At 36.5% G+C, this 10,988-nt stretch overlaps 1 protein-coding gene across 1 annotated transcript in view; it reads left to right on the top strand.

The window, feature by feature from the left end:
- The first annotated feature begins 4,881 nt into the window (after positions 1-4,881).
- Positions 4,882-10,988, top strand: part of LOC107656697 (meiotic recombination protein REC8 homolog) — a 12,131-nt gene continuing 6,024 nt past the window's right edge. The window contains exons 1-9 of the mRNA XM_016444639.1: positions 4,882-4,937; positions 5,288-5,356; positions 5,512-5,654; positions 8,234-8,309; positions 8,470-8,590; positions 8,812-8,869; positions 8,959-9,026; positions 9,334-9,412; positions 9,870-9,951. Coding sequence (XP_016300125.1) covers positions 4,882-4,937; positions 5,288-5,356; positions 5,512-5,654; positions 8,234-8,309; positions 8,470-8,590; positions 8,812-8,869; positions 8,959-9,026; positions 9,334-9,412; positions 9,870-9,951 — 752 coding nt within the window. The remainder of the gene's footprint in view (positions 4,938-5,287; positions 5,357-5,511; positions 5,655-8,233; positions 8,310-8,469; positions 8,591-8,811; positions 8,870-8,958; positions 9,027-9,333; positions 9,413-9,869; positions 9,952-10,988) is intronic.

The following is a 10,988-nucleotide window of genomic DNA, read 5'->3' on the forward strand; positions in this document are numbered from 1 at the left end:
TTTTGGCATTTTGGAATAGTGATGTACTGTAATCAGTCGGCATTGGTCTGCATCTTCTGGTTTGAATTGGCCTTTACTATTGTAGAGGTTTGAAAACAGACATTGCATACCACGTGTTATAAAGTGTATGGCTGGTGCCGTCCTGTGGTTCAGTGCTCAGGTCAAGCCTTCCAGCACTGCTCAAGTCCATTGCTCTGTTCTGAGTCTCTGAATGCACACCAGGGACACAGCAATCGCCACAGGCATCTGACCTCGACACTTATGTGCTGAATATGTCTCTATATGTCTGCAGTATATGTAATGTATCATTCAATCATTTTCAGCAAGGATGCATTCAATTGATCAAAGGAGGAGCGAATCACCATTTTTTGGGTTTTGGAATAGTGACTGTAATCAGTTAGCCGTCGGCATTGGTCTGCATCTTCTGGTTTGAATTGGCCTTTACAATGTTCCTATTTCCAAAAAATGCTGTTCTTTTGAACTTTCTATTAATAAAAGAACACTGAAAAAAATTATCACAATTGAAAATCACAAACAAACCTTTAGCTAATGAATAGAAAATATCAGCTCACATTATATTTTGCTTGACCTCGAGGTCAAACAACATCATTTCTTTCACTGATCATTTGTTGAAAAAAAATTTTTTCATAAAAAAATAATATTTTACCCTATATATGGAAAATGCACTGAAATTATCTGAAAACTCGAATAGTTATAGACCTATATAAAATGGTATTATTGCTAATTATTGCTTGGTTTTTCACGAACAAGCAAATTTAGCAACAAAAGTCAATGTGGGCATCTTTCATTTAGCAACAATACTGTAAACATCTTCCCTTGTGTGGGAACAATCTTTAAAGATCATCATCATATAAAATGTGATCACTGATAAAAAAAAGACAAAGGAAAGATCTTTTTAGTACAACAAAATTCAAGTATTTTTTTTCGTATGAAAATATCAGCATGGCACATGTAAATTGTGCTAAATCGTATTGCCAAGAATAATAGTGTTGACAAAACCATTTGACAACTGTTACAGATAAACACTTACTGTGTGTACAAGAAACATGTTTTTCTGCTTTTATTAATAGTCTGATATTCCAAAATTAAAGTTAATCAATGGAAACCCCACGCAATATTTATACTTCAGGGCTTTTGGTGAATATTTATCTTTCAACTCCAGTTGGAATATGTTTATTGATGACTAAAAAGTAAGAAAAAGGGAAAATTAATGGAAAAAAATAAACATACCATTTGATAATGCCTGCTGAAGCTCTGTGTCTGATATTGCCCCGCTCCTGTCTTTATCTACCCTAGAGGAAACAGAAAAATTATTGATCATTTGCTAGCCAAAATAATGTAATTCGTGTTAAAAACTTTTGTTTTATAGTGAATGACTTAAATACAATAACAGTGTCTAGAACTGTAATGAGACAAATAGGAAACAATTTCAGGATGAGTGTCTGGTCAAATGACACTAAAAGTAAAAGCTTCAAAGCTTTCAGAGACTTCATAGACAGAGAAAAGATTCAGAGACTTCATGTTTCAAATGTAATACTGAAAAAGGTCCATTCATTTCCATCTAAACAGTTTTCTTTTCCTTTGAGTTTACATATGGCACATTTTAGAAAAGTGTCTTGGGAAGCCAGTTGATTTGTTCTTCTATATCCTCACATATTCATTCATAGGTTCATTTATGTTGTGAAGGCGTGGCCCCATGCTGATATTTTTATGATTCATTTAAGTCAAAGCATGTCAGCAATGACTTTAAAAGAGGGAAAGTTTGTCTCACGCTGAGCGGATTGACTATTTCTGCTGTTGGGAGTGTCTTTTCCATTACACATATGCCATGAATCGTAAAAAGGAGACATTTCCATTACAGGCCTTCTGAGCTGAATTTAAGGGAATGTTATTTGGTCTGTTTTGTAATAAAGAGATTATGCTAGAAAGGTAGAAGTTTTACCAAATCCTGTGCTACATATGAAATAAGCACGAAGCAATATGCCTTAGCACACCAAAAAAAAAAAAACTGTATTTCTAGGCAGCTGCTGAAAAAATTCCCAGAAAAACAGAAGCGACGGGCTAGAGAGAGGCCTCCTCAATAATTTGGACACCTAAAACCTTGAAAGAGAGTTTAGTCTGGGCCATAACCACAGTAAACTGTGAAAGGAATGCCTTGTTGGCTTGTATATCTAACAAGCCCCTGCACAACCAGGCAATATTTGAACTCGTGACTCTTGTTCACACAAGGAATTTTGAAACAACCATCAACTTCACTCTTTATGTAGTGAATTCTGATAAGACATGGTTTGAGAATCATTTGAACTAATTTATTAGCTGGACTGACTAAACCAGAACTTCCATTCAAGGAAAGTATGATCAGCACACCTGGGTCACTTTTTCCTAAAAGGAAAATGGAAAACATACAAAATTACGTCTATATTTATCCCACTTTCTCGGAGTTTAGAGTGACTGGCTTTGGTTTTCCCAGTGTTTCATTAACTGTAGGCTCTCAGATTGAGCTTTTTCCACTCAGTTCCCCATTATATCACAACGATCAGGTAGAATAACAATCATATACCACTATAAGTTTATGAGGTTTCAGACTGGGGTCTAGGGACCCTCAGGATGCTGCAAGAGAATACTAGAAAAAGACTAGAGAAAAATACATATGTGATTAAAATAAAGCATTGTAATAAATAAAAAATAATAATTAATTACACATAATACAACAGTACTATAGCGAACAGAAATGTAATTTGTAACGTAATGTAACGTAAATGTAATGTTTTACATCCAAATAATACTTTACACATATATTTGTAATATATTTTTGTAAAGTATAACAAAAGAGGGTCTTTATAAAATTTTACATATATCATATTTGCGGGTCTGTGGCTTCTAACAGATTGAAAATCCTTGCAACCAAGTAAGTATGTACCAAGTAGATCATATACATTAAAAGTAATTATAATCCAGCCATAATATGACAAGAGTTCACCTTGCAGTTCAATATTGTCATGGAAACTCTAAAGTGATAAACATACTCACAGATGACTCATATGTAATGTACAGATCAACACTGGTGACTCACTAACACCTTTAGACATTCCCGAGTCACATGACCAAGTGACAATCCTTCTTTTGATATTAAGAATATTACGATATAACAGGGATGTTGCTAGGTTACGGAGTTGCATCTGTTTCTGCGTTTTGACGGCAGTGTAATGCCATAAGGGGCGTTTATACGAGTTCTTGAGCTCAAAACGAAAGTTGAACTACTTTTAACTTGACAAGGCATCTTAAAAACGCAACGCATGTGGCGCGAGACGTTGACAACATAGCGACGCGACGGCCCGATATGTTAGTATTTGTAACGTTACATAAGCCAACAATAAAAAAATGTATAGCGCAACTAGAACGGAAGAAGAAAGCGTCCTGTAAGAACGGCCCTTAAGAGTCAATCCTCTGCAGTATTACATAATTCATTACTATATATGAGACGAGCAACTTAGTTAAACCAAAACAACTCACTCTCTGTTCACTTATATGCGTAAAAAATAAGATCGTATGTCATTCGAAACTGTTAAAAACTACGCAAATGCACATTCGAGTTCATCTCAAATGCTCAGTTGAAACAGAAACTGAATAACTGTTTTGAATGGCGTAATAATGAAAGTCAGACGAGAAGAGTCTGCTATCAGCTGAAAAGCAATCGAAAAACGGCGGAAGTAACTACAAAATATAACAGACATTTGCTTTTGCAAGCTATACAATCCTCTATTAAAGTTCCCCAATGCATTTCGTATCTACTTGTACGTGACTTGCAAGATCAAGCTCTTTCCTGCTGCGCTTGTCAAATCGACAGGCGTTCAAATGCGGAATCCGTGGTCGTGTTTCACTCACCTCTGAAATATATTCCATAAAAAGCCCTGATCCGGTGGCGCGCTGTTATAATGAGGTGGTCTGTACTGATTATGATAGGCCATGTCCTCTGCTTGCCCCGCTAAACGATCAAATGCGCTCTACGAGCAGCGAAATCCAACTTGCTTAAATCTGACTCTAAAAAATTCTTCACGCAGAGGCGCGGCTTGTGAAACTCCCCTCTTATCATTAAAAATGAGCAGACGTCACACGGGACCGCCCCCTACGAACTCTCCCGGGGACTTTCCGCTGTTTTGATTGGCTCGTCTCATACCAGCGCGGACTGTTTGCGCTATATGGGCGGGGCCAACAGTCTGACTAATGGAGAATGTGAACGGTTCTGAAATGAAATATTTGTGTTTGCCAGATTTCGACAGGATAAATTTATTTTTCCCACAAATACCAAGGGTATGCAAGGCCAAAGTCATAAATGTTATGGCGTTTGTAGGGAAGCATAATTTATTAGACATTCGTATTGTCACACGAATAAATAAACTGTAATTGTATTACTTTAAACCATAAAACCTACGTTTGTAAAATCTAAAATGGGTTTTTGATCTGAGTGCCATTAAATATTTTAGTCATTTATGTCGTTATATGCAGAAAAATATTTCAAAATATTAAAATGATCTACAGTCCCTCTGACCATCAAATGTGTGTCAAAACATAGAAAGCTGCCTACCTAGACAGCCATTTAGAGCCTCAAAACGCGCCAAGATGCTGTCTATGTAGGCAGCCCACTAGGCTTTGAGCCGCAGCCTTCATCTGTCAATCAATCCTCACAGAACCAACTGATTGAAAAAGAACACCGTATTGATTTAGGGCTTATTTAAGGACATTCACATTATCTCCTCGTGTTTTTGGCATACATAAAGTGTGACCAAAGGTTATCAGATTAGATTTTAAATTAGATATCGATTGAGTTGAAATTTGTGTAAAACCGTACTCTGAGGTAAAATGTTTTATTATCCAAACGTGCTTCAGCGTCACACTGGCTGCTTCTCTACTATCTGGTACGTACTTTACTATAAACATGATTATGAATTGAATAATAAATAAGTTACTGGCCGTTTGTTAAAAAAAAATATGCATCGCTTTTTTTTTTTTATCCTATTCACATAATAGCCACGCTGAGGTAAAGTTTTTAGACAACTGGCTAACTCCATAAGCTAGACAGTCAAATTTAACTCTATAAAATATGGAAAGTTAAAATAAACTCCATAGAATATGTACATGTTATACTGAACCTACATTTAGACACATTTTGATTATTTGAGTCAACAGGACATATAAGAATAGTGGAATATGTCAAAACATTGATTGAAGTCTTGTTTGTTGAAGTTGTTTGTTTGTTTGTTTTCAGGTTGGCAGCCACTAAAGGCATCAAGATTTCCAGAAGAGAGTATCTCAAGGTCAATGTCAGGCGAACATGGTTAGCGAAATCTTTGTTTCTCATTCAAAATATCACCATATCAAAGTAGATGATAATGAGTGGTACTCTTTCTTTCAGGTGTTTTTTTCCCCCATTTCTTTTTTGTCATAATTTTAAAATGTTAATCAATAGGTTGTGTTTGTGTGTATATTTAGTGAGGACATTGTGGATTACGTGATGGTCCAGGTTCCTCCAGTCCATCCCAGTCTTCCTCGGCCCCGTTTCTCTCTTTACCTGTCCTCTCAGCTTCAGTACGGCGTAGTCATGGTCTACCATCGCCAATGTGCTTTTCTGCTGGGTGAGATTCTCGTAATGACTGTAGAGGCGTTGACTAGTGTAGATAGTACTGCTTTGCTTAACATTTATGAATGTTTCTACAAAACACCATTTAAAGACTTATTTCAGTCCAATCAAATCTGATCAAAGCAACATACACAAAAAATATGCTATCCCTTGTGCAAATAAAGTACACTTTAGCATATTTTAAAAAAGAGTACTTATTATGGAAATACTATGCTTTTTAAAAGAATATATTTAAGTGCAAAATGAATGCATTGTTTTTGGACACTTAATTAAACGTAATTTGAAATTAAATTAAAACATAGTTTAAATTTATATTATATACAATTATCTGAACTTTTTTTTTACCCACTCAAGTAGAACTTAAAGCATAGTTCACCATTAAAAAAATGACAATTCTATCATTTACTCACCCTCACGTTGTTCCAAACCTGTATGACTTTCTTCAGTGGAACACAAAAGAAGATATTTTGAAGAATGTTGGTAACCAAACAGTTATAATTCTCATCCCATATATTAAATTTTTTGACCATACAGTGGAAGTCAGTGGGAACTAAAACTGTTTGGTTACTATCATTCTTTAAACTTTAAAGCATGACAAAATATTATTAAAAAACCATGACAAAATATGATTAAAACATAATGATTCAAAGTTTTCCTGTAAAACTTACAATTTGACTTTATTACAAACTGCTTGTTTTTAAAGTGTACTTAAACATGTTAAGAAACTTAGTCATAAAAGTGTACTCCACATAGACTTAAGTGGCCTTTTGTTTTATTAATATTGTATTCTATGCAAGAACAGAATATACTTTTATGATTTGAAGAACACTGCAAGTGCATATTAAATACAAATAAGTGCACTTCTTTTTCATTGGGGATGTGCAATACAGGACCAGTGAAACAATGCAAAACATGCTCTAAGGCTACGTTCACACTGCAGGCAAATGCGGCCCAAATCTGATTTTTTTGCTCACATGTGCCTCAGATCTGTTTTTCTCATGACAGTGTGAATAGCACAAACCACATGGACTCTGATCTTTCTGATCAATTCCGATTTCCGATTCAAAACTCTGCTCTTTTCTGTGATCCTTGTCTTTATTTTTCATATTGCGTGCGCATAATTTCACTGTCCTCTGCAGCAGATCACACTATAAATAAACGCATAATCGCTTACTTTATGTCCTCCGTGTTTACATCCGTATGACAGCGCGCTGCTTAAGTATTGCCAAATCCACAGTTTCCCGCATCATTGGGCTACTTTTTTATCGTTGCCACGGGTTGTTTTTCAACTCCGTGGGTTAAAGCGATCCCACTAACACGCTATATAACCCCCAGAACGGGATTTGGCTAGTTTTGAGAAGCAATTGGCCGGATTATGTTGCGAAAACCTGGCAACCCTGTTCTTATTGTTCTTTTGTGCATGCAGGTCAGTTCAGAACCATGATCTGTTCACACTGGAAATCTGATATTGGCCACATTTAAAACAACAATGTGAACAGCTATACAAAAAAATTGGATCTGAGCAAAAATCAGAATTGAGCACTAAGGCTCGCAGTGTGAACGTAGCCTAATAGTGTTTGATTTAACACTTGCTCTGGTCAATGTTCTCAGCTGGTCCTAATGAGTATATCTCTTTACGTGACCATATGAGGGAAGCACATATGGTCAATAGCACACACCATTATCTTGTATTGATCAGCTGCCTGTATCTAAGAAACCGTTGTTTCCCAGCAGAATAAACAGTTATTAAAATTCTTTGGTTATTAAAATTCAAGATAGTTGCCAACAATGTTTGCACTCAGGAACAAATTAATGCTGTTGTGAAATCTTCTCTCTGTAGTCGAACTATAAAATACATTGTCATGTATTGAGTGCATTTAGAGATTAGCATAGAACCGATAAGCAGCCGTTAATCAGGGAACAATTCAAGTAAGCAGAGATTGAAAGCATTCATCAAAATGACATGGAGATCTCTGAAAATACGAGACAGAAATGATGACGCATGTAAAGATGCGCAAACAGATGCATTTGCTTTAATACGGTAACGTCTTAAAGTAGACAAGCTGAACAAACAGCTTAATCTATAGAGGTGTTTAATTTATGAGCAGGACAAAATTGAACAGAATTCATTTTAAAATCAAATGACCTTAAAATGATGTTTGGACTACAATATTTTCCACTATGTAGACCAATTCCAACTCCAGTCCACTCAAACCATTTATCAAAAATCATAATGGTTATGATATCAAAATAAGTGCATTAACATATGATTTACATATAAATGCATGTTTAATATTCAGTAAAATGTCCCAACCTGATAAATGGCAGTGTTAAATATGCCAATACACATTACCTAATCATTGCAGAGGTCATCTAGATATAAAAGTCTTAATGATACTGTAGCAAAAATAGCTTGTTTTATTTGAATTTGTTGTCTCCACAAAAGTGGAGAATATAGTGAAAGATTTTTCCTTTTCTAACAAATTAATACAGTCATAGAATTCCATTACATTGTCCACAAATGTGTTTTCATTATATTGAAATAAACTGAAAGAGTTTCTGTTTTCCCCACAGAGGAGGTCCAGCAGACCATTGAGCGTTTGCTTCGCGCAAAGAGACACTTGAACATTGACATGCCGGACACTGATAGGTCTGATTCAGGGTTGTCACTGTCATTTTGTGTCACTAATGTAATTCATTACGACACAGACGTTCATATTGTTCTTATATACCCATGACAGCTGTTTATATGACTGCTGTTGCTATGATTCCCCCTGAGAAGCTTGTTCTGGGATTATGCTTCCTCCTAGGATAGTGCTGAATGTCCCGGACTCTCTGTTCCAGCTGGAGGAGGCAGAATGGGCACTGGAGCCATTTTTTGGAGTGATGGGGGTTGACTGTGAGCTGCCTAGTCCTTACTTGCCATCTCAGGTGATGAACTGCAGCATATACATACAGCTTGCATGAATTATTAATTGGAATCATATCTAGAGACCAGAATATCTTAGAGACTTGGATCCACTAGCATCTGCATAGCAACCAATAAAAACCTCAGAATTTAGAGTTCATAATAGTGAATTTAACTAACACATCACATTAATCTTGACCCTTTTTGAGTCATTCAGCCAATAATTTTTTGTTTATCATCACAGCACTTTATAGAGGGCACATCTCCTCTGGTGGCTAGAAAGGAAATTGCATCACCTAAAGGTGAGATTTTTAAATATTGCAGCTGATGTGGGTCAAAGAGTTCATCTTTATGGTTTTCACCCAATCTATCCCTGTCTTTCCCTTTCAAGGCCTCATTGCTTCTTCTGAATCAATCACTATCAAAGACGCAGAGCTGGTGCCTGTGCTAGCAGCGGAGGTGATTTTCACTCTACATGCATCTCACTCCTCCATACTGGCAATAGAAAACGGACAGAGATTTATATTTGAGTCTGTGTCCACAGCCTTTGCTCACACCAAACACATGATGCCACTTTTGTACCATTTGCCCCCACAAAATTCATACAGTTCGTTGTGAAGTTTTAGATGAAAACAGATCAGCTACCCACATGAAGCTTAGTCATGGATAACACTAGATGATATCATTCATTCCTTTTAATCTGTGTTTATTGTACCACACATTTCATATGCTGTTTCTTAATCTCATGTTCCTGATTATATTCCAGTTTGGTGGTGCAGAGTTACCCGAAGCCACAGCTCAGGAGATCGACATGCTCATGGAACAGCAAGATCAGTTCCATCTTGGTGGTAATATCAATAGATGAATAGATGGACTGATAGATAGACACTTAAATAGATATTGATCTCAATTAAGAGAGCTAATGTGTCATTATTAGCCATTCACAGGCACACACAGAATTTTTGCCCACAGAAGTCTCGTTCGTTTATTAAATATTTTGGCTAATTTGATGAATATATATATTTTTATTATTATTATCAATGTTGGAAATGGTTGTGCTGCTTAATATTTTTGTGGAAACGGTGACACGTGTTTTGACCCCAAAACTTTTGAACGGTTGTGTATTTGAATTTTTTGCAGATATCCCGTAAAACCCAGCACAGAAAATGCTAAAAAATATACTGCCCACGCTCATTTGTAACCTGGTCACTTGGAACACTTAGACTGCAACTGCCTGCTACAAATAGCGTTTTCTAAAGACACGAGTCTATAAGTCAGATGTTTTTCTGTATGTTCTCTTAGATGAGGAAGATAAGGAGAGAGAGAGGGCGACAGAAGCGGATAAATCAGGAGATCTAGATCCTGCTATGGTCTCTATAGAACAGTGAGTAACACTGAGGGAAATAGAGATGAGAAGGTTAAGTACAAGATTCAAATTTGGTTAGTCAAACTGCACCCAATTCGGATTTGTTTGTCAAATTCTTTGACTTACTGTCTGCACTGTAATTTCGCAAGACCTGCTTATTCAGACGGTGTAGTCAATAACTGGTATATCTACTTAATGACTTAGGCTTCAGCACAATGTCAATGGTTTTTACAACAACTGAGAGTGTCATTGTGGAAATTATGTGTTTCTTCATACCTATCATGGCATCTTGCTGCAGTGCTGAACTCATGGAGTGCAACATAAACTTGAAAGCATTAATGAAGTTTCCAAAAATTAAATAAATAACAATTTGATCAGATTTTAAACCACATGTCAATGTGGTGGTTTTTGTGCTTCATGAAAAAAAATATTTTTCATGTTTTTTAATGGATTTTTCATGTTTTTTTTTTGTTTGTTTTTTTTTTTGGTCAGGCAGACTCTTGGTTTTGTTGAGACCCATCAAAACACCAGTTTAGATTAGGGTGACCATACGTCCTCTTTTCCCCGGACATGTGCTCTTTTTGGACCTACAAAAATGCGTCCGGCCGGGATTTCTTAATCGCCCAAAATGTCAGCTCCCTCGATTTTCGTGTCCACTCCTTTAATCATTCTAATATTGTGTATAATTTTGGTGTGTCAGGGAGCCGCTCTCAGTATGCGGAGTATTTAAATCTCTTTTGAATGAGCGTTCGCGCTGTTCACTTTCAGTTTCAATTTCACGGTCACACGCACTCTGTGTAAAGGGAGTACATCATACAAGATATTATATTACAGATATTTGTCAATGAGTTCAGGATCTGTTGAGCAGCAAATACTCCACCATGGTCTTGTCAGTCATCTCTCCTTATTCTCGACCTGAGATCAGTCAAATCTGACTCCGGTAGCTCTTGTTGGATGCAGGGTTGCCAAGTCCACGTTTTTTCCACAGAATTGGGCTACTTTTAAACCATTGCCATGGGTTGTTCCTCTTAAGGAACTCGAGCTGCGTCGGAGGA

Source organism: Sinocyclocheilus anshuiensis, unplaced genomic scaffold (genome assembly GCF_001515605.1).
Source record: "Sinocyclocheilus anshuiensis isolate Anshui unplaced genomic scaffold, SAMN03320099.WGS_v1.1 scaffold3376, whole genome shotgun sequence".
Taxonomy (NCBI): Eukaryota; Metazoa; Chordata; class Actinopteri; order Cypriniformes; family Cyprinidae; genus Sinocyclocheilus; species Sinocyclocheilus anshuiensis.